Below are 20402 nucleotides of genomic sequence, written 5' to 3' on the forward strand. Positions count from 1 at the left end.
ACTTCCTCTGCTCAGGGGTTTTTAGGACTTAATACTTAAAATTTCTTGTACTCTATTGTGGAAGTGAGCTGTTATAATATGAGGAAGGGGCGTGGCGGTCACATTTACTGCAGCTACGCGGGTGAAGATGTTGTGATTGACGAGAGAACGAGCGGCGAAAAAAGACAGAACAGGGTCAAACGCCAGCATGGAGCCGGGAGCGAGACACAGTGGCCATGATGAGGAGGAGGAAGAAGAAACGTCTGCAGGTGAGTTAAAGATCTCTTTCCTCAGTTTGACAGTTCAAATGGGTATTGACTATTCTGTATTTTATTTTTCATAATCATCACTTTGGTAGTGAAGGAAATCTGTGCTTTTCAAAAGCCAGAAAACTACTGCACATACTGTTTCACAACTTTTTTTTTTAAAATTAATTAATTTATTTATTTTGCAGGATCCTGTCCAATCTGTCATCCGACAATTGGAGTGACTGTTGCCCTGGTAACACTTATCATCGTCACTACTGGACTCCTTTTGTCCGTGGTGTTATTGGGTGAGTGAGTAAAACAACCAGTTTAAAAATCAGTTTCATTTACTCGAGAAATATTCATTGCCGGTTTATTTCTTGTTTCTTAATAAATATAGATTTGAGACTTGTGAGCATAATCTCTAACATTTCCCATTTTCAAATCTGGTGTCCTGTCCCTTTGTCCCTTTGTCTGTGAGCGCCTCAAACACACCTCATGTTAAAATTCATTTGTCAGCCACGTGGAGAGCAGCACCGGAGGTTCATCGGACCCCCACTACTTCAGAAGAGGAGCTGGTGGAGCGACTGCAGCAGTGTCGGACAGAGCGTCATGATCTGGACCTGATGCTCCAGGCTATCGCTCAAGGTCATTCACGCCTTCCTCTTTGCCGTTTACTAGATTCAAGGATTATGCATTCACCAGTTTCTGATTGTATTTCTGAGATTTTAAAGACAAAGTGAAATTTAGTCTTGTGAAACCACGGCTGAAATTTGCAGTGTTGCACAATATCAACTAGGATCTTCTTTCCTGTTGCACAAAGACTCCAGATGCAGGCTGTGTCCTGGTGGTTGGCTTTGGTGGAGGCGTCACTGCTACTTCTTCTCCGTGGGACTTGAGGAAAATCGTCAGTGGAACGGGAGTGCTGAGTTTTGTCTGGGACACAGCAGCAGCCTGGCTGTGATCAAAACCACTGCAGAAATGGTAAACAGCACCTCAGTGGAAGCAAATAACTCAAGGAGCAAGCGTATTTTCAAAATCTTTCACAACTGAATCTTTAATTGTCTAATGTCAAGTCAGCCGGTTACACCAGGTTACATTTTGTTCATTCTCAGGACTTCATCCAAGGTGTGATAGGGAGGTTCCCTCGATTCCCCTTCCTGTGGGTGGGACTGACGGACGCCCAGCAGGAGGGTCGGTGGCTGTGGGGAGACGGGAAAGACGTCGAGCACTACATGCCGTGAGTCCAGATCCACTGGTGCACAGTCCTCAAGACAAATGTTCTTCTAATGCAGGATTAAATAATAGAAACACCTGAGACATTAAATTTAAATTTTGAAACTGTGGTAGACTTTAATTGTCATATGAACGCAAAAGGTGTTTACTTCGTCCAGTCTGGACTAATGTAAAAAAACATGACGGCCTCCGTAGAGAGGGTCCCCTCGATGTAAATATAAAGTATTTCAATATAAAGGGCTTTTTCTGGGGTAGAGAAAACTACAATTTAGATGAAATGAACTAATGAAAACATAATGGGAATTATTCTACATTAAATTTCTGCCAATAGTTCCCTTTCACCTAAATCTTACACACTGGTCCTTTAAGAAGACAAATAGGAGACTATTCTGCAGATCAGCTTTAATGGAAAGACAAATGTTCCAGTGTCTCCTGAATAAAAAAAATTCGCACAAATATGATTCTACATTTCCTGGTGACGCTCCTTTGTGGATGAACCTTCACCACTGTTCAAGTAGGTTAATCCTACTTTTCTACTCAGTCACAGCTCAAACTGTGCAGAAACAAAATAAGCCTAATTATGAATAGATGCAAAGATATATTTATTTATGAATCTATTTGTAAGACAGAAAAAAATCTGCACATCTATTGTACGGATCATATTGCATTGATTTATTATTTAGAAAAAGATCTTGTAGATAGTTTGGATTTGTGCCATTTGAATTATGTAGCTTCAATATTTAACATTTACTTTGAAATTACATAACTTGGATCATTAATTAAACAAAATGCCTAAAGAGTGAGAATAATCATTAAATTCAATATCTATTAAATATGGAATGTAAAATAAAAATGTGGTTTACATTCAAAATAGTCAAGCAGATAATGTCTCAAAACACATCATCAAATTTTTATTATTTATAATGATACAATACATTTATACTGTACATCCATATACATATATACATTATAGATTGACATGCTCACACATAAATCTAATCTCAAACTAAATAAACTTTATATGTAGTGTATATAATATATTTATTTGGATCTGAATACTGAATTCTCTCTCTCTCTCTCTCTCTCTCTCTCTCTCTCTCTCTCTCTCTCTCTCTCTGTGTCTGTCTGTCTGTCTGTCTGTCTGTCTGTCTGTCTGTCTCTCTCTCTCTCTCTCTGTGTGTGTGTGTGTGTGTGTAAGGTTGACAGTGGATTGGGACACTGATCACAGGGACTGTGCGGACCTGAGGGGAGGGGGGAGTCTCTTTGCCACAGACTGTGAAGCGCACGGGCCGTGGGTTTGTAAGCGAGAGTCCTGACAGGCTGCACATCCAGCACACACTTTATAGTTATTTGCTCATGACGTGCTGCAGACACTCTGACGCTTTTCACATTTTATGAAGAACATTTGGACAATATTAATATCATTCAACTTATTTTCTAATATTCTTGCATTAAAAGAGAAGGAAATGTGTCCAAAAAACTTTTTAAAAGAGCTTTATATTGTTATAAATATGTTTTACTAATTGAGATATGTTTCAATTACAAGTTAACTCTGTGAAATGTATATATAATAAGTAATAACTCTGCTTATGTGCAGAAAAGTGTATTTCTCTGCATATTATCGTAACTGTTAGAAGACATCTAAAAAAATGATTGTTCAAGATAAATGTTCTATATATATTCTTTTTTTAGCTTCTATGGTCAGCATTCAGATGCAGTACATCCTTTATTTTTATCCACAGTCAATTTTTACTCAAGTTTAATTCCCTTTAAAGGGAGAAATTGAGATTCATAGTTTAAGTTCTAAATATTTTGTTTTGAAAGTCTCATCATGTGAATTTTAAATGTAACTGGTGACTTTTAAACGTCACTTCCTCAAAGACAAATTTGATTCTTTCAAGTGTCTAATAAAAGTAATTAAGGTCTGTCTCTCTCATTTTGAGATTTCGTGTGGGGGCATGATTCTCATGAGTGTGCGACCATCCAGCGGGGCGAACAGAGGGTACAGCTTCTCTCTGAAGGTCCCTGTGAAGGTGTAGATGTGGGACTTTGTTTCTGCGTTGTAGAAGGAGATCTGGCCTTCTTCGTAGTCTAAGTAGATCCCCATACGTTTAGCCACGAGGCCGACCGGCAGCGGCGTCTCCGGCTTCGTGCAGGCGAAGAAGTCGTGTGTGCTGCGCCACAGGGCCCAGAAGCCCTGCTTGGGGTTCATCGGGAAGCGCCCCTGCCGCTTGGAGTTGGCGGTGGCCAGTCCCACGCGCCAGTAGCCCTTGTTGGCTATGTCCACCTCCCAGTAGTGGCGGCCGCTGCTGTAGCCCTCCCAACCCAGCACGCACGGCCAGCTGTCGAAGCGCTGGGGGTTGTCAGGGAGGTTGGATGGCGTAAGGCCCTCCTGCACCATTCGCTGGTCGTCTGACATCTGCAGCCACGGGTGGCTGGTCATGGGGTCAAGACTCACATCAGCTGTAGGGAACGGGAGATAAATCAGGTTATTTTACTGTAACCCCGATGTTTGCTGTTTTCCCAGTTGTCATGTGAGGTGAATCAAGGTCCAGGCTGATCTTACCTGACGCACTGCAGATCCAACTCCAAACTGAAAATAGAGAAACAGACATTATAGCAGCGCTGCAGTGGATAAACTATCTTTCTCATTTGATTGTTTTTTAATTTGAAATCCACTTCAGGCTTTTCAAAATGAGTCAAACTCAAAGAAATGCAACAGGCAATTTTAAAAATACACACCTGAGTTGGGGATATATCTTGGAATTCCTGCTTTCCAGGTCTTTTGCTTTGCCAGTAGCCATACCTTTGGGATCATCCTCTAAAATGGGAAAAAAAGATGATAATAAATCCTTTATTTTTCCTTTGCCCCAGTGTCTTTGTGGCGATGGAATCTGCAACTATGAATCACATGTGGACCCTCAAAAAGACACTCCCTCCCCCAGCTGGCTATCGTCGGCTTTCAGTGGCAAACACGAGGCTCGTCGCATCATAACAAGAAGCTGGCTAACATTAAATTAAAGCCCCAAACGACTTCAACATGTAAAAACGAAATGATCACATCAAGTAATTAGTAAGAAATGAGAAAAATCTGTTATGTGCACGACACCATCATCCGCAAATGTGATGATATTTTATCTGCAAAGTCACTATCAGTTCTCGAAGGCCATCGATATCAGGGCAGCAGTAGATCAGGGTCATATAAACTGAATCACTTGGTTCAGTTATTGAGCTCGCGCACGCATTCAAGGAGCAGGGTTCAGTCAAATCACCCGTTACATAATATCATAACCTGCTCATATCTGCGCCGTGTGGCATTAAATGCAGCTTTATGAGAGGTTCATCTGCGAGTATGTTTTTCGTGGTGCCTGTGTTTGTGGACCTGGCTGCTCACCATGCTGTCTTCCTTGAGCAGAGACCAGGTGATGAACTCCAGCAGCGGCAGCAGCTTGACCAGCCGCTTCTTCTTCAGGCCCAAAAGACGCAACACTTTGCCCAGATCCTCGCTGTGCACGCCGCAACTCTGCAGCAAACACATCACGTTCCTTTTAGATGCAGGATTTGACACTGCACATGCAAATAACATTTGTTTTGCTGGCATTAAAGTGAAAGTCATAACTTCTTTGGACTTTGGTTTCACCTCAGTGGCCGTCTGCAGCTCCTTCGCCCACTCCATGATCCTCATTTGTGCTTCCTCATGTGGGTTCTTATCGTCTTTATTTTCCTGACACTCAGACGCCCAGGGGCTTTCCTTCAGGAGCTGAGGACACAAAAAAGGAGAAGTTGACATTTTTGCTACTTGGCCACACGCACAAACGCACATCCACCCACTGGTCTGTGTACCGACCTTGTCGACATGACGGAGTTCTTCCGCCCACTCCAGGATCAGTTTCCTGCTCTCCTCGAGACTTTGCTCGGTACGTGTGTCTGAACGTTTTCCCTCTTTGGTACTGGGGCCTTCCTCTGAGTCCCATCCGCCCTGATGAAAGTACAGAGTACAGACTGTCAGACAATATCTTAAACACACAGTGGTGTGCTACTTTGAAATTTAGAGGACTTAATGTTTTAAGACCAGAGCTGAAGACATTTCTGGAATCTGATTTGCATCTTAAATCAGTTTTAAATCTGGCACATGTGGGAAATTTTGCATTTACATATTTCAAAAGGCCTGTAGGTTAAAGTCAAATGGGCTCCAGTCCCGGTCCTGTGCTTCAGTGCAGCAAGGCAGAAAGTCATGTAGCCTGGTTGTAAAGGAGAAAAATCTTATCCTATCAGCATCCAGCCTCATGAACAGGAAGTAATCGCTGCCCATAGCCATTATGCAATCATAACTCCTGGTTGACGTGAACTCATTCTGCCCTTGCTCTTGGTGTGGGTCTTTAAGAGAAACTTGCAAACCTTATCTCCAGCTATGAACTTTAAACTGGGTGAAATAGTCAGATAAATAATCCTATGACTCCTTGTGTTGTCATATCTGAAACAAAAGGCTTTTGCCTGATTTGTTGTTTGACTCCTCTGCGGAGCTGACCCACATCTCCTTTCCTTCACTCAGCTCCTACCTTGCACACTTGGTCCACTTGCTCTTTCCAGTGTTGGATGAACAACACGCACTCCTGCAGGCTGCGCAGATCCTTCAGGCCGTTCTGACGAGGTTGTTGCTGCTTTTAAACGCAAAACGGGCAAAGTTTTAGATGAGAAGTTCAACAGAGTCATAAAGGTGATTTTTAATAAACCAAGAGTCTGTGGTGCACCTGTGAGTTTCGCGTGAGATCGTTGGGTTGGACAGGTCTGCTGGGGGCCGAGCTGTGGGCCTGGATGTCCTCCTGGGGCAGGTTCCAGCGCAAGGCACAGATGGAGCTGCTCTGGGTGGTGCTGCCATCCTCCAACTCTGCAGAAGGAGAAAACAGTTTGAGTGACGGATACGGTTGATCCACACAACTGATTCCCTGGAGAAAATGAAAGGAGTTTTAAGTTTTCTAACAAAGGAAGTAAATCAGTGGGACTGGGTAACAATATTTCCAAAAGCAATCAAGTCTGATTGTTGGTCTTGAAGGATGTCCAACATTTTACAACCCTGTTTAAAGCAGATGTTAAAGTAGCTATCAGGGTTGGATTTGATTTATGCTCTGTGATTTACGCTCTGCATTTTCATCACAGGCTGATCAAAAGTCATGAGGTTGCAGAAGGAGCAGATTTTTAAAAAGATACCCACTTTTGGTAGATTTCAGGATGCTCTTCATCTTTATGGTGGCGTTCTCATTCCTGTGAAGAAGAACTCACATGAGAAAAAGAAATACCATTTGGAAGAAGTATGAAGAAATCACCCGAAGAATAATTTTCTTGTCTAAAACGGTTTCAATTTTTCTTTTATCCTTTAGATGATGATTCCACAAGCAAAAGACTACAGTATAAAAAAACCTAAAAGGCCTGAAATGAGACTATCACTCAAATAAAAGTGTAAGTAACATCAGCAAAACACACTTTAAATATCAAAAGTAAAAGTACTCTTCATAAAAGGAAAATGTACGTTTATCCCATTAATTATTCAATAATATTTAATAATAATATTTTTTATTGATGTACGTTTTGAATACAATTTAACCTGGAGAAAAATATTATATTTCAAAAATGAAATTGTCTTGAAGAATACACAAATGATTGTGAAAAATATTCAAGTGTAAACATGAAATAGAAAATTGAGAAGCACAACATTGCTTTATGGTAATTCACAATATATGCTATATGTTTGTTCTATAATTAATTTCTTTGACTTTAAATATTTTTTTAAAACTCAACTTACTTATAAAACAAACAAATTATTTATAAATTAATTTACTTTTGACCACAACTCAATAAAAAACAATGTTTAAATCAGTGATATTTAAAAATATTTCTTTCGTTATGTTTAGAAAACCTGTATTTTCTTAAGGTTGGTGATTACATGCAAATAAATAAACTTAAAAGTAAAACAAATAAGTGCTAAATAAATATATACCTGCAATGCAACATGATATATTAAAACTGTATCAAACATAATACATTCAAATGAAATATTAAAACATGTTATGGATTCAGTCATATCACACAGACCTGCAACATAATCATATATAATCATGTTCATCCTACCTGTGTGAGGGAGTGGTGGTGCAGCTCTGCAGGTGGAGAAGACTGGACGGTCGCTGCTGCTGCTCCAGTCTATTTGTTCCTTCCTTCGTCTCCCTGATCTTTGGACTCTTTTATGGCCTCTGATTCAGGGCAACGTTCTGCAGGAGTGCTCTGAACCAAAACCCTCGCTGCTTCCCGGCAACTGCTGGCACGTCAGCCATGAGGGCAGAGAGGGACGAGTCTTTATAACAGTGATAAGTGTGCGGATATCACTGACTGTGACGCACTGATTCTGGAGCATGTGTCACTGAAACTATTACCAGGCTTAGCTGAAAATGCATTTATGTGCTGCTGAACATTTCTTAATCTCTGCCCTCACACAGCATTTGAGATATTGATATTTATTCTTGTTTACTGTCATCAGTCATTTCTTCTCTCCGACAGAAACTACCATCAAATATGTGGAGTTTGTTGTGTTGTCGACCGTGTAGGGAGGAACTACTGCGGATACAAGGACATAGTAACACTTTCATCATAATCCCATGTGTAAATTTGTCTTTTATTCCTTTACCCCCCCCCCCCCCCGTTTGCATGCCTGCTGTTACCCAATCACTTCCTGGTAACAATAAGGAAGAGACATCAAAGAGACGCACATTACATCTCTGTCCCTCCCCACATGCATCATCATCATCATCATCATCACTCTGCTGTTTCAACTTGCCGTCATCAGCCTAATAAGTCATTAATACATCTCACAGGACCTGGCAGGACCTGTGTGTGTATTATGTACTGTAATGAACTATGATTGTGACATTATCACGCTGGGCTGTTGGGTTCATATAATATCCCGAACACATATAAAAACCACGAGCGAAGGTTCGGCTGAAAGTGTCGTCACATCTGTGAGTGAACCTGAAAACCCTCAGAGTCATGTGTGTTGACAGGAAAACTCAAACCATTTCCTCAGCAAGTAGTTTCAGATTTATTTTTCAAAAGGCAAAACTGTGACACGAGAACAAATGTAAAAAAAGGAAATCTTTTACTTAAGGTACTGTGTTTTGTAACTTTTTGTTGTGTTAGCTGAAGAAGCTTGTTTGCTTTTACAAAAGTGGCATCACGTCTCAGATTCAACCAAAGTCCAGAACGATTTACGGCAAATTACAAATATGTACATTCAAATATTTGCATTTAAAAAGAAACAGGTTGTGTGAGATTCTGTCTGGTTTCAGATCGTCCTCTCGAGTGCAGGGTTTGTCCAACGCTCCTGTGAAATGTTTAGTTCCAGTTCTTAAAGAACTGCTTGAAGATGATGGTCTCCTTCCCCTGCGGCAGAATCTCCACCTGTAGCACAAAGCACATAACATTTCTCACCGTAAACATACAGAGGTGATGCTGAATGTACCGAGGGTGACGTTACAGACACAACTCCCTGAGGGCTTTATGTTTCAGTTAAAGAGCGATGAGCAGTACCTGTGTTTTCATCCTGGGGTACTTCATTTGCACGATGAAGTTATCTGCCATCTGCAGGGCCTCCCTCTTCTCCTCAGCGTTGGCTCCATTACCTGACACATGACAAAATGATGGAACTCAGACCCGACTCGCTGTTGAACCATCAAACATTTTTCACGACGCTCATTAAATTTTCATTTGACTGGACACTGAATAGCATGAGCATCTAACGACTATCGCTTTCCTCGGTTTGCATTTCAGGCAGCAGATGTTCTCCTGGGGGTCAAGCAGCGTTTTACTCACCTTTCCACACGAAGACCTTTCCGTTGGCACCGTTGTCCAGGATGAAGCAGTCTTCACGAACCAGCTGCTCCTTGGCAAACGGGCTCTTCTCCGACACTTTGGTCATCGTCATTGAACCAGTGGCGTCTGACACCTGTGGAGAGAACGTACACGGGTTTATGTTTTTGCTTAATGGAAAAATAATGGGGGCCCCTTCATGGAGCCAGACCAGGCTGGCAGGAGTCAAACAACACGAAGCCGCAGGGGGCAGGAACTTTGCTGACCCCCTGCATCGCAGTGTTGCTCTTGCATGGAAAATAACCTCTCTGGCACAGAAGGGCCAAGTTTAGATGGTTCGGACATCTTATCATGAGGTTTACCAGACATCCCCAATGGGGACGAGGCCTGCAGGGGTAGACCTTGAACTCTCTGGAGGGCCTAAATATCCCATCAGGCCTTGGGAACGCCTCAGGATCCTGGGGGTAGTTTCCTCCACGACCAGATTTCAGATAAGTGGATGGATGGCGAACAGATGTGAATAGCAATTTATATACAAATGCAGATGGAGTTACCTTGTAGAGCGAGGCAGAGTTAGAAGCGTCTGCTTTGCTGTCCTCTTCTGGCGTACTCTCTACCAGAGCGGGCATCTTTCCCAGGACCTGATCATCAACACAGGAAAACCTTAAAAACCTCTTATCTGTGTTTTGGGTTCATGTAACTTAATTTCTAGTATTTCTTGGTTGTAACTGTTGACATGGAAAGCATATAAACCATATGAATTCTTCACAATTCCGTATTTACCTTGAGCATCTCCTCAGGCTCCTCCCCTTCGTTGGAGTCCATGATTTTTGCTTTACCGTGTCTGTCCGTGTCACGGATCAGTGAGGCGATCTCGCGCACTTTCTGCTTCTCGAAGAGGTTGGCTTGCGATCCGATCCATGACACAATCGTCTGGAAAGCAGTGAGGCCGCATCAGATAAACAAATAACATTTAAATATTATTATATCCTGCATGTCCATCTTTATCTATGTGTCCTCACCTCTCCAAGGTCCAGGATGAAGCAGTCTCCCTTGTTGAAGCTGCTCCAGGACATCTCCACCTCCTTGGCACGGATGTTGCGTTTCCCCTTGATTTGGTACAACCTGTGCACCGTCCCCGAGCCCTGATGCCTCCTGAAGCCCGACTCCACACCACCCTCCTGACGAAGAACAGATTTAAAGTAGTAAAACGTCTGGTCGCTGCTAATCTTTTTTCTTTTTTTACATTTGAAGTTGTTCTTCCTGCTGTTAAATGTCACAGAGATTTCAGGATTAACATCATTGTTTGTTTTAACGTGATAAACTTGGCATCTTTCATAAATGAACTCTGGCACATCGCTTTATGTAGGGTGCAGTGAAATTATAAAAGACCTTATCTAACAATAACAGACGCCAGACGAAATAAATATGATAAAATGAAACACTGGCCCTCAATATAATAAATTACATTTGATTGGAGACATCTCTTCAGTTTCAGTTTCTTCACAGGTTCTTAAATTGAATTTGTTATAACTTTAACTTTTTGATGCATAATAAGTGCAGTCTTATTTTTTAGCCGGTTATGCTTCTGTAATTTCCAGAAATGTTTCAAATAATGTCCAAGATATTTTCTGGAAAGATTTTGGTAACAATTAAGAGATAATCAGTGTGCAAACTTTATACCTAGAGGTAAGCTTACAATGCAACATATATGAAAGTTTAAAACATAATACATTTTATTCTATTTATTCAGTTATATTGGCTTTAGTGACATTTTATATAAAGGAATTTATTTCAATTGCTGAGTTGTTACAGTGTAAAAATATAAACCACTTTAGTATTTCTTTGAAACTTTATTGGAAATAATTCAGAAATAATTCATAAACTATCTATCCCATAAAATAAAGCATTTTTTTGCCTGTTGATATTTCACTTTTTCTAACATGTCAACATCCAGAGTCAGATCCCTGGTGCTCACCTTGTAGCTGACTCCTCTGGGGAAGAGCGTCATGAACTCCGGGGCCTCGTAGCCCTGAACCTGCCGGTGCTGAATGGGGTCGCCGCCCAGGAAGTTGTCCAGCTGAGTGACCAGCATGGCGCACGCCACCTGCTCATCCCGAGACGACTTCTCACCTGCAGCCAAACAACAAATGTACAAAATATAAAGTAAAAAAGGTTCAGAATGATGAAAACCTTTTTGTGAAAAGTGTGTATCAATCTTTGTGAGTTTGAGAGATGCAAGTAGTTTTAATTCATTCATTATGACTATTCTACAAAATGAATGTAAGCTCTTTAGTACACTTTGTCAAAACCAGATCTTTTCTACTGTATTTTGTATAATTACAACAAAATGATGGAGACAGCAAAAGTAGTGAAATCGCTCTGAATACATTTTTTTGACCCCTGAAATTCTTACTAAGGCAGAGCTGAAGGACAGAGGGATGTAAAAGCACAACAAGAAAGAAGAAAAAGAAAGAAATCAGAAAGGTTAAAATGTCAAAAATGAGGAAAAGGAGCGACAAAGGTGAAAGAAACAACACGGAGGTCATTAACTGTAAACGAGTGGAGGAGGGGTCAGAGGGTAAAGGGCCCTCAACCAGCTTTGTGTTTCCTGAGCACCACATACACGCTGGAAACAACAGCCACATTTGAGCACTGTCACAGTCCTCCTGCAGTTTTAATGAGCCCCGCTGAAAAACCATCCCTCGCTTCCCTCGGGACCTCTGTTCCCTCTCTCTTGTCATCCGTCCATCCCCCGTCCCCGCACAATGATGCCGCGGGTCAGTGCTGTGGCTCGTGTGTCATCGCTGTCATTAGCGGGAGGGTTATTAGCTCCTCGAGCGCAGCACTGGGCCAGGGTTGGATGTGCAGTAAACACTGGACGGTGGTTAAAGAGTAGAACAAGACACACGAGAGGCCATTTGTTCTCCTTCCCTGTCAAAAACCCGGTGACTACATTACCCACAATGCAAACTGGCTGCTGACTGATTCAGGTGTAACTCCACATGCTCATTTCTTTTTTCCATTTTTCAAACTTGAGGTGGAATATCAGATCCATAGACTTTATAGGAAGTGAAGCCAAAGTATATTCATCGCCTCCTGGTGGCTGCCTGCAGTATAAGTTGTAAATCTCACATCCAAACTCATCAAATGAGTATGAATATGAATATGAGTGTATTTTTATATTCTGATTTAATTATTAGCAGGATTACACAATAACTGTTCCACCGTGGGGCCTGGGCTTTTTTTTCATTTTCCTTAATTATCTTAATTTATGATAAATAAATCTTTTTTTTTTAATTAGACCACTTCCTTTTTTCTTTCATATTTCTACTATAAGAACTAGATGATCATGTGTAGGAGGTATTAAGTCCCATTCTGGTCTAGTTTCTGTTGCCATATTTACATCCTGGCTCTTGAGAATAGGTTGAGCACAACAACAGACCCACAGTACTTCCTATTATCTTGATTCTTTCATCTTTTATTTTTGAAACATTTCTTGCTCCGGGCAGAGTATTCAGGTTGTTTTTATTAAAATAAAAAAAAGCTTCTTCTATTACTGATTTCACTATAGAGGTGCAATACACCCAGACACACTGGAAACCTGTTGAGTGAACGATCAGACTACACAGCTGCACGTTATATAATCCTATTGCATTGTGCCTTGTTACAGAGACAACTCCAGTTGTGTGTCCACCTCTCTCACCTATCCACATGTGCAGGTTGGCCCCCAGCTGGTCGCGGTTGTCCAGCACCAGATAGGAGTCCCCGTTGTAGAAGGCCCCCACCTCGGAGGGATCCAGCAGCACTGCCTTCATCTTCTCCACCCTCCACACTCGCAGGCCCGGCTGCCGGACCTCATCGCTGAACTGACCCGGTGCTGCCTGGAACGGGAGCATGCTGCAAGAGGAGAAGAAGACGAGATGTAAGACAACAGGAAAGAAGAAGTTGGCTGAAACCGGAAGTAGATAGGTTGTGTCATTGTCTCCATTTGGGAAGAGATGTCTGGTTTTGGATGCATGAGGGAAGTGACTAACATGTCACGATCAGAAGAGGAGGGTTTTTCTTTCTTCTAACTTCAGTCTAGAAAATTTTAACTGCTTCAGCTCCTCTGCGTGACTGAAGAGGTGTTTTTTTGAGACGTTGTTGAGGATGTGGTCGGAGTGATGAGCGCTTTAACACTTAATGAATGGTTGTGTGTCGCTGCCTGAAGCCCACAGGCTACATAACATCACTTTTTATGCAACACAACACCAAGTGAGCTGCACATTCAACACAACACTAGTGTCATTGCTCACACAAAAAAAACACAGGTGTGGCTGTATTCATGCTGGATCACATGGCAGGGAAGGACCAGCCTTTGTAATGTACTTTTCCATCACTGCGTCACATATTTTCTCACCGTCTGAGAAACAAAACTGCTTGTGGACGTTAATAGAGTGAATGTGTGTCTCCTTCTGTGTGCTGGTGGCAAACTGAAACCCAACAAGATTTATGAACAGATGAGTTACTGCTGCTTTTCTCTGTCTCTTCATTCTGTCCCACGGCTTTGTCATGTTGTGAAAATCACACTTGTGTTGTCAGTATTGTGATTTTCTGGTATTAAAAGGCACATTACCGCTTCATAAATCGATGCTGGAACAAAATAATATACATTTTTTAGGAGGTTTTTTATTTCTTTATCGAGTTATCTCTAGATTAGCATTTTGTTTTAGCTGTATTCAGTTTATCATTTATTTATCATCTAAAAAGTGAATTCCATCACTTCACAATTCTCTCGGGCCTAACGTGTCACATTCAACAATAGTTGAGAGCCAAAGAATATTCAATTTACATTTAAATAAAAGGTTATAATCACAACTGCACACAGTTAACAGGGCTTCCTCTCTGATGAGGGAGACCATGAGCTGTGGGGGTGCTTGAGCTTTTTTTTTTTTGCTTCCTTCCTTTTGAGCTTCATGACATTTTCAAATAAACTCTCACTATATAACAGTGTTCAAATAAACATTAACACAACAAAGGGTGGAGCATTTATGAATGAGAAAACTCATATAATTATATAACCTTTATATAAGCTGTTTATGTTTGAATGGCGCTGGCACCAAACCATAATGATAACGGAGGATTAGTGAAGATGGCTCTCACATACACAACAGTGTTAAACATTAATCATGAGGCAGCAGTGTGGTCAGTCGCACAGGATGCTAACATGTTCAGGATGTTTGCACTGAAGCATGCTGCCATCAGCCTCTTTGGGCTGAATGCTAATCTCAGCATATTAGATGTTACTACAAGAATGCTAAATAATAATCTCAGCATTCAAATATAAGCATCTAAACATTTCTGAAAATGCAAAGAATTTATTTATTGATTTCACATTTATTTATCTACGTGGTTCTAATTCAAATAAAAATACGCAATCATCTTTTTCCATATGAGACAAATATCTATTTTATTTGAACACCTCATCTTTACTGTTATTGAAGGAAACATACGAATGGAGTGAATGCTCTTTGAAACCTTCCAGACATCAAATAACCACTGAACACAACAGCAGCAGCTTCACTCTGTCAAACCAAATGATTCACTCTACTCTCGTCATATATTGGATATCAATTATTAGTTTTACACCTGTCGGTCAGTTGATGCTGGTCGCTGAGACGATAGAGACAGAGACAGTGCAGCAGAGTGGAGGAGAGGATCTGACGGAGCCAGCAGACAGGAAAAGGCCCCGGGGCGGCACAAGGCAGGGGCCCTCGGGTTAAGGTTACAATGCCTGCGCAGCCACTCTAAGAGTAAATAAGACCCCGGTCCACTTAACTGTAAGATCTGCTCTGGTACCTGCGGCATGCTGTCTGACTCCAGCTCCATCCTGAGGGTCCACTGGCCTGTGAGTGTTTGGGGATGTGAGGGATCGTCCGTTGGGGAGCGTGTGAGTGTTTGCTCTCACCTGGCCTGGTTAGCTTATATGCTGGAGGTAACTGGAGCTGGCGTGTTGTAAGCCTACCTGCAGGGTAGGATGCTGAGCGTGTGCATGTGAGTGTGTGTTGGGGGATGCGAGGGTCAGGTTCCTGGTTCCTGGCTAAAGCTAAACAGCAAGTGGATAATTACTGGAGAGCGGGCCGCTGGCTCCTCCATCTTTCCATTCTCCCTTTCTCCTCTGGCTCCAGCCCTCCTCCTCCTCCTCCTCCTCCTCCTCCTCCTCCTTTATCCCTGTATGACTTCTCACTAACCAAGATGCTTTATAACCATCTATTTCTTTTCCAAGCAGGGAGTGTGACATGAGGAAATACAGGCCCCTGACATGTGACTCTTGGGCCCACTCACTTCCTCATACATTTAAAGTATCACTGAACCCACTTTTTTGTAATCCCAATTATATTAGATTATTTGAATCATATCATATTATATAATATATATATAATTTTTTGCTTCTCTTGACTAACAGCTACTTGACATTGAAACAGTTTTGTGGTTATTAATGTTGTAATATATTATATTTGGTTTTATATTCAGGCATTGACAACACACTTTAAATTGACTAAGAGCTGAAACAGGGACATTTCAAAGAATAAAGTAAGTCCTGCTAATGTCGAGAGAACAAGGCACCATGAGAAGAGAGATCCTTGTGCTGTCAGTGTCAGACAGAGAGAGACAGAGAGACAGAGACAGAGAGACAGAGAGACAGAGACAGAGAGACGGAGACAGAGACAGAGAGACAGAGTGGACAGAGCAGGTTAGATGGAGACAGGAGGTCACAGATCTACAGCTGCAGGGGTCACTGAGTCAATCAGTCATTCATGTGATGATTGATTAGACAAGGAGTGTGTGTGTGTGTGTGTGTGTGTGTGTGTGTGAATGTGCTGTATGTTTATGAGATTAGAGGATTTGAATCAAGACAGACTGAAGCAGGAAGAGGCTGAGACAACAGAGAGATCGAGGAAGATTAAATTAACCTTTTAGAGTTGGAGTGAACTTTTGTTTTTAATTCACATTACACTAATCTTCTCCTCTGACATGAAGTACAAGATCTCAGAGGCTGATACCTCTTCAACTACCCCCCTTACTTTATATCAAGGAAGTTGTAACACCTAGATTACAGGAAGTGAGACAGAAGGTTAGGAGGAAAAGAAACTAAAGGTCGAAGTTTTTCCAGAATGATAAAATTAAAGTGTAACAGTTAGTTTGAATGGACACATGCATGTCAGAAAAAGCGGAGGAACTAAAGATTCATTGTACCGCTGGGAGATTCCTCTGCTGAAATTCAGGAATGTGATGAGCAGACAGAGACAGAAAGAAGAAAAAAAGGTTTCAGGGTAAAACAGTTGAAAGGAAAAGGAAAAAAAGAAGAAGGGAGAAAAAACAGGACTGACTTTGAGATCTTACAGCAGAGAAGAAGAATAACAACCTTACTTTAATCTTACCTTAGAGAGTGAGTGAGCAGTGGGACACAAACACGTCTGAGCAGAGAGGGGAGTGAAATGAAGTCTTGCAAGAAGTAACTCGTCCCTAAACACACACATCCTTTCACACACACAAACACACACACACACACACACAAAATATTTCCTGCCTTTGTGTGTGGCAGCCATAGCCCGGCCCCCTGACTCAGCCACAAAAGGAGAAACAAGTCCTGAAACCTGATTGAATCAGTACTTGATTTGGAGGTAGTCTTCAAAAGCAAACTAAGCTTGTTTCACAGAGTAAATACCAAGCTGATAAAACCAAACTAGTAACCTGTTTTTTTAATATTTTCACCTCTTATGTGTTTCTGTCTTTGGAAAAATACAAAAATATGTGACAAAATGTCTTTAAAATCCATCAAACTCCGCTTCCTCCACTTTCTAGGACCGTTTATTACTATGGGGTAGATATTATGCCATATTCCGAAACTCAGAAAAGCTTTGAAAGGTTGAAACTTAGTGTTTGCAAGCTTTAAATCTAATAAAAACAGGTTTAGCATGATTGACATTAAGTTTTGAAGAATTGTATAATATCGGAAAAACATTCAAATCTCTGCAAACAATGAGTCGAGCATCTTTTTATTTCGACACTGCGCTCCGGACCTGCACTCGTATTGTAGCTTGTAGCATGACTCACTCCACAGTTGGCAAATATTGCCATAGCAACCAGCCCAAATACAGTTATTAGTCACACGTGGTTTCAACCGAAGTTGAACACGTCTTTATGTCTGTTAAGTTTTAGCAGCACGGTGCGTCCGCAGATCATCGTGTGGCTCAGTGATTCATCATTTTCATGGGTGACTCTCACACAAGGCTGAAGGGACCCACTGGGTGAGCCCACTGATTATCTCCTCGAGGGCGTGTACTCACAAGAGATGATAACATCCTCCTCACCAAATAATTTGACTTCTATCTGTAAACGTCACGCTCTCAAACGAGGGGCCTTCAAAGTTCATAAAGTTCACGTTCAGCTTTGAGTTAAGAAAATGTTGATCAATTGAGTCTGGGACTGGAATTTTAAATCAACTGAAATACATTGGAATGTTTTTAAACCTTTTTTATGTTAAACCAAGTAAGAATTTTAACAAATGTATTCAAATAATATTTATGCAACAAAATTAGTACTGACACTGCAGTAAAATATCAGATAATCAGTTTCCATCGATGCATTTTGAATGTATTCATTTTTTAAATCTCCTTTAGGGGCCGTATTCAAGAGCCCCTCACACTTTAAAGCAGAGGTCCCTTATAGACGGACACAGGAACTGAACTCCTGAACTGGAGGAATCACTTAAAACAATCTCAAATAGTTTAATTAAACCCAGTAAATTTCATTTTAATTCTTAATAGAGATCCCACAGACATTACACAGGCTACTATACCACACTACAAGTCCACCATCTAAAAATAATCATCACTTTCTCCTCCACTCACGTGCTCTCTGGGTTTACTGTAATCCCATCATTGTCAGAAACATATTATATAAGTGATATGATCATTATAATGAGCTCAATCACATATGATCTAATTGAAATGTGTCTGTGATATTACTGCCTTGCTCAGAGGTTTATGTCAGATAAACACTGCACAGATGTTAAGTGTGTTGTGTTTTAGATTTTCAATATGATAATCAATATGAGCCTGTTTCTAGATCTGGTGTGAATGAGCCTGATTTGTTTAAGAGTTAGTGGGATCACAGCGCCCCCAGGTGGATGGAACATGTTAGTTCCACTCAGTGCACACAGATGTTCAGAATGCTGATGTTATAGACTGTAAAAAAAAAAGGCTCTTATTAATGATGCAGTGCAGATTCTTCCCCTCACGTTATGTAAGTGAATATTTAATTCAATCTTGAGGTACATTACTTTGAGTATTTCATTTTTCTACCACAACATAGTGCAAACTGTATCTAAAATGATTAATGTGTATCATATCTATATACAATCTGAAACGTGAGGTACTTTCACTTTTTAAATTTAAAATCAGTTTAATATCACGTTAACCCAGTAATCAGCATTTCGGGTAATAATAGGCCTTTATCAGACTTAAGCATTATAAGTATTATCAATAAAAAGTATTCATTATAAAAATAGTATTATACAGTATCGATGTTTAGATGCTATTTACTGGCTTCATCTGTTCAAAACATTTTCAAGATGTCCAAATATTTTGCACATCAGACTTTACCCACCGTATGTGAAATGAATCTACTCTAATACATTTTCTATTCCCCAATGAACATGTGACATACATGTGACAGAACAGGCAGAAACATGTAGTAAAACTTTTATTCTTTTTCCAAGTCAAAAAACAAACAGAACAAAGATACAGAGAATGAGATAATGAATCGATTTCTATACAGTGGCAATTTTAAGTTAAACCTTCCTTTGCCCAGACGTGGCATCCTTCCTCAGTTCGAAACCCTGTCTCACCTCTGGACACACGCTAACCGCACACACATACACACTTTCAATCATTCATTCACCCTGGGAGTCCCAGCGCCCTGAATTGACCGGACGGCACACAGTTAAGACGACAGGATTGGATGCAAGCATAGTGGACAAAATGTGACATTTAAGTGGCTTAGAGGAAAGCAACAAGTTCCACCACAATATGAAGTTAGTGCAGCAACCAACCCTGCTTTATCTCAAAGGCCAGAGGATGCAGCCCCGTCAGTTCAAGACGACCCAATTAGAAGCAATGTTTCACAAAATCAGACAAAACACTTTTAGAACAGAACGCAAAAAGAATTACTGGTTGTATTTTTACTTCCTCGGGACTCCCAGTCTGATCCGATACATCCCCACCCTCCCCACGTCACTGGTACGTACACTGGAAGAAAAAAGAAACACTGATTTCAGAAATGAGGATGACTTGTGGATGAAGAGGGAAGAGGGAGGAGACCCAGCTTATCCAAAAATAAATCAAAAACCGCAACGAATGATCAAATAGAGCGAGGAGGGAAAAAAATGTTCCATTGTCATCAAGCATAGACGCTTCCTCAAACTGGGTCGAGTCGTGTGAGAAAGCACCGATATTCAAACGAAAGGTCACACTAATGTAGTGGGTAAGGTTGTTTTTTTAAGAGAGGCCAAAAGTGATGTTTCTTTGGAAGATCTCTGCTTAAAAGGAAATAAACTGTTTCACTCTGACTTTTTGTCCATCTAACCGCAGCGATGCCACAACCCGTCGGCAGCACGCAACGTTCCGTACAACTTTCAGTGAAAAGAGTTGGCGCTATGATGGCTGGACTATTGGGGGAGAGCAGAGGGAGGTGAAGAAAAAAAAATTTAAAAAAGCACTCCCCTCCATCCCCTGCCCCTTCATCCACAGTGTATGAACACGAGCCTCCTGCAAACAAGGTTCACAAAGTCACCAAAAGCAAACAAGAGAAACCACCCCCCCCCCCCAAAAATATTTAATTCGAAAATTTTCTCTATTCATATTCACACAGAATAGTAGTTAACTTTTTCTTAAATAAACTGAATAGTCCAAATAAACCTGTGTACACGTCAACTATTAGAAATAGGACGAAGATTAGCAAAGAAGTGGGAGGGATTCGAAAAAACAAATTTCAACCTAAAGTTTGATTAAAACGTATTAACATGTGCTACTCATGCAAAAC

General features: G+C 41.0%; 3 protein-coding genes across 7 annotated transcripts; 1 reads left to right on the forward strand and 2 right to left on the reverse strand.

Annotated features, from left to right (window-relative positions):
- Nucleotides 1-93: 93 nt before the first annotated feature.
- LOC109634808 (CD209 antigen-like protein E) lies at nucleotides 94-9414 on the forward strand. Its single transcript, XM_069518308.1, has 8 exons — nucleotides 94-248; nucleotides 434-532; nucleotides 744-872; nucleotides 1048-1208; nucleotides 1340-1464; nucleotides 2659-2759; nucleotides 6839-6917; nucleotides 9276-9414. Exons 1-7 carry the CDS (start codon nucleotides 188-190, stop codon nucleotides 6880-6882), a joined length of 720 nt encoding a protein of 239 aa, XP_069374409.1. The 5' UTR covers nucleotides 94-187; the 3' UTR covers nucleotides 6883-6917; nucleotides 9276-9414.
- LOC109647310 (zinc-binding protein A33) lies at nucleotides 2351-8148 on the reverse strand. Of its 5 annotated transcripts, none has more exons than XM_069518306.1 (10): nucleotides 7587-8148; nucleotides 6673-6722; nucleotides 6212-6348; nucleotides 6020-6121; nucleotides 5308-5439; nucleotides 5101-5220; nucleotides 4855-4983; nucleotides 4203-4281; nucleotides 4027-4053; nucleotides 2351-3923 (listed from the first exon to the last, which is right to left on the reverse strand). In XM_069518306.1, exons 2-10 carry the CDS (start codon nucleotides 6698-6700, stop codon nucleotides 3394-3396), a joined length of 1284 nt encoding a protein of 427 aa, XP_069374407.1. In that variant the 5' UTR covers nucleotides 6701-6722; nucleotides 7587-8148; the 3' UTR covers nucleotides 2351-3393. The 5 variants fall into 5 exon arrangements, with proteins under 5 accessions (XP_069374407.1, XP_069374408.1, XP_069374405.1 ...); XM_069518307.1 differs by having other exon boundaries at nucleotides 6020-6118; nucleotides 7587-7658; XM_069518304.1 differs by having other exon boundaries at nucleotides 4855-5220.
- Nucleotides 8524-16910, reverse strand: capgb (capping protein (actin filament), gelsolin-like b). The gene is made up of 9 exons (XM_020095376.2): nucleotides 16739-16910; nucleotides 13021-13214; nucleotides 11293-11447; nucleotides 10337-10495; nucleotides 10098-10247; nucleotides 9869-9955; nucleotides 9318-9450; nucleotides 9036-9127; nucleotides 8524-8906 (listed from the first exon to the last, which is right to left on the reverse strand). Exons 2-9 carry the CDS (start codon nucleotides 13211-13213, stop codon nucleotides 8841-8843), a joined length of 1035 nt encoding a protein of 344 aa, XP_019950935.2. The 5' UTR covers nucleotide 13214; nucleotides 16739-16910; the 3' UTR covers nucleotides 8524-8840.
- Nucleotides 16911-20402: the final 3492 nt, after the last annotated feature.

The sequence above is a fragment of the Paralichthys olivaceus genome, chromosome 22 (genome assembly GCF_024713975.1).
Source record: "Paralichthys olivaceus isolate ysfri-2021 chromosome 22, ASM2471397v2, whole genome shotgun sequence".
NCBI lineage: Eukaryota > Metazoa > Chordata > Actinopteri > Pleuronectiformes > Paralichthyidae > Paralichthys > Paralichthys olivaceus.

Coding starts and splice junctions, on each gene's coding strand:
- LOC109634808 (XM_069518308.1), top strand. CDS start 188: ATGGAGCCGGGAGCGAGACACAGTGGCCATGATGAGGAGGAGGAAGAA. Junction 1,465..2,658: donor GACGTCGAGCACTACATGCC/GTGAGTCCAGAT, acceptor TGTGTGTGTAAG/GTTGACAGTGGATTGGGACA. Junction 2,760..6,838: donor AGCGCACGGGCCGTGGGTTT/GTAAGCGAGAGT, acceptor TTTATCCTTTAG/ATGATGATTCCACAAGCAAA.
- LOC109647310 (XM_069518303.1), bottom strand. CDS start 6,700: ATGAAGAGCATCCTGAAATCTACCAAAA. Junction 6,122..6,211: donor ATCTCACGCGAAACTCACAG/GTGCACCACAGA, acceptor TGCGTTTAAAAG/CAGCAACAACCTCGTCAGAA. Junction 4,054..4,202: donor AAGATATATCCCCAACTCAG/GTGTGTATTTTT, acceptor CTCTATTTTCAG/TTTGGAGTTGGATCTGCAGT.
- capgb (XM_020095376.2), bottom strand. CDS start 13,213: ATGCTCCCGTTCCAGGCAGCACCGGGTCAGTTCAGCGATGAGGTCCGG. Junction 11,448..13,020: donor CAACCTGCACATGTGGATAG/GTGAGAGAGGTG, acceptor GTTTGGCTGCAG/GTGAGAAGTCGTCTCGGGAT. Junction 10,248..10,336: donor TCATCCTGGACCTTGGAGAG/GTGAGGACACAT, acceptor ACTGCTTTCCAG/ACGATTGTGTCATGGATCGG.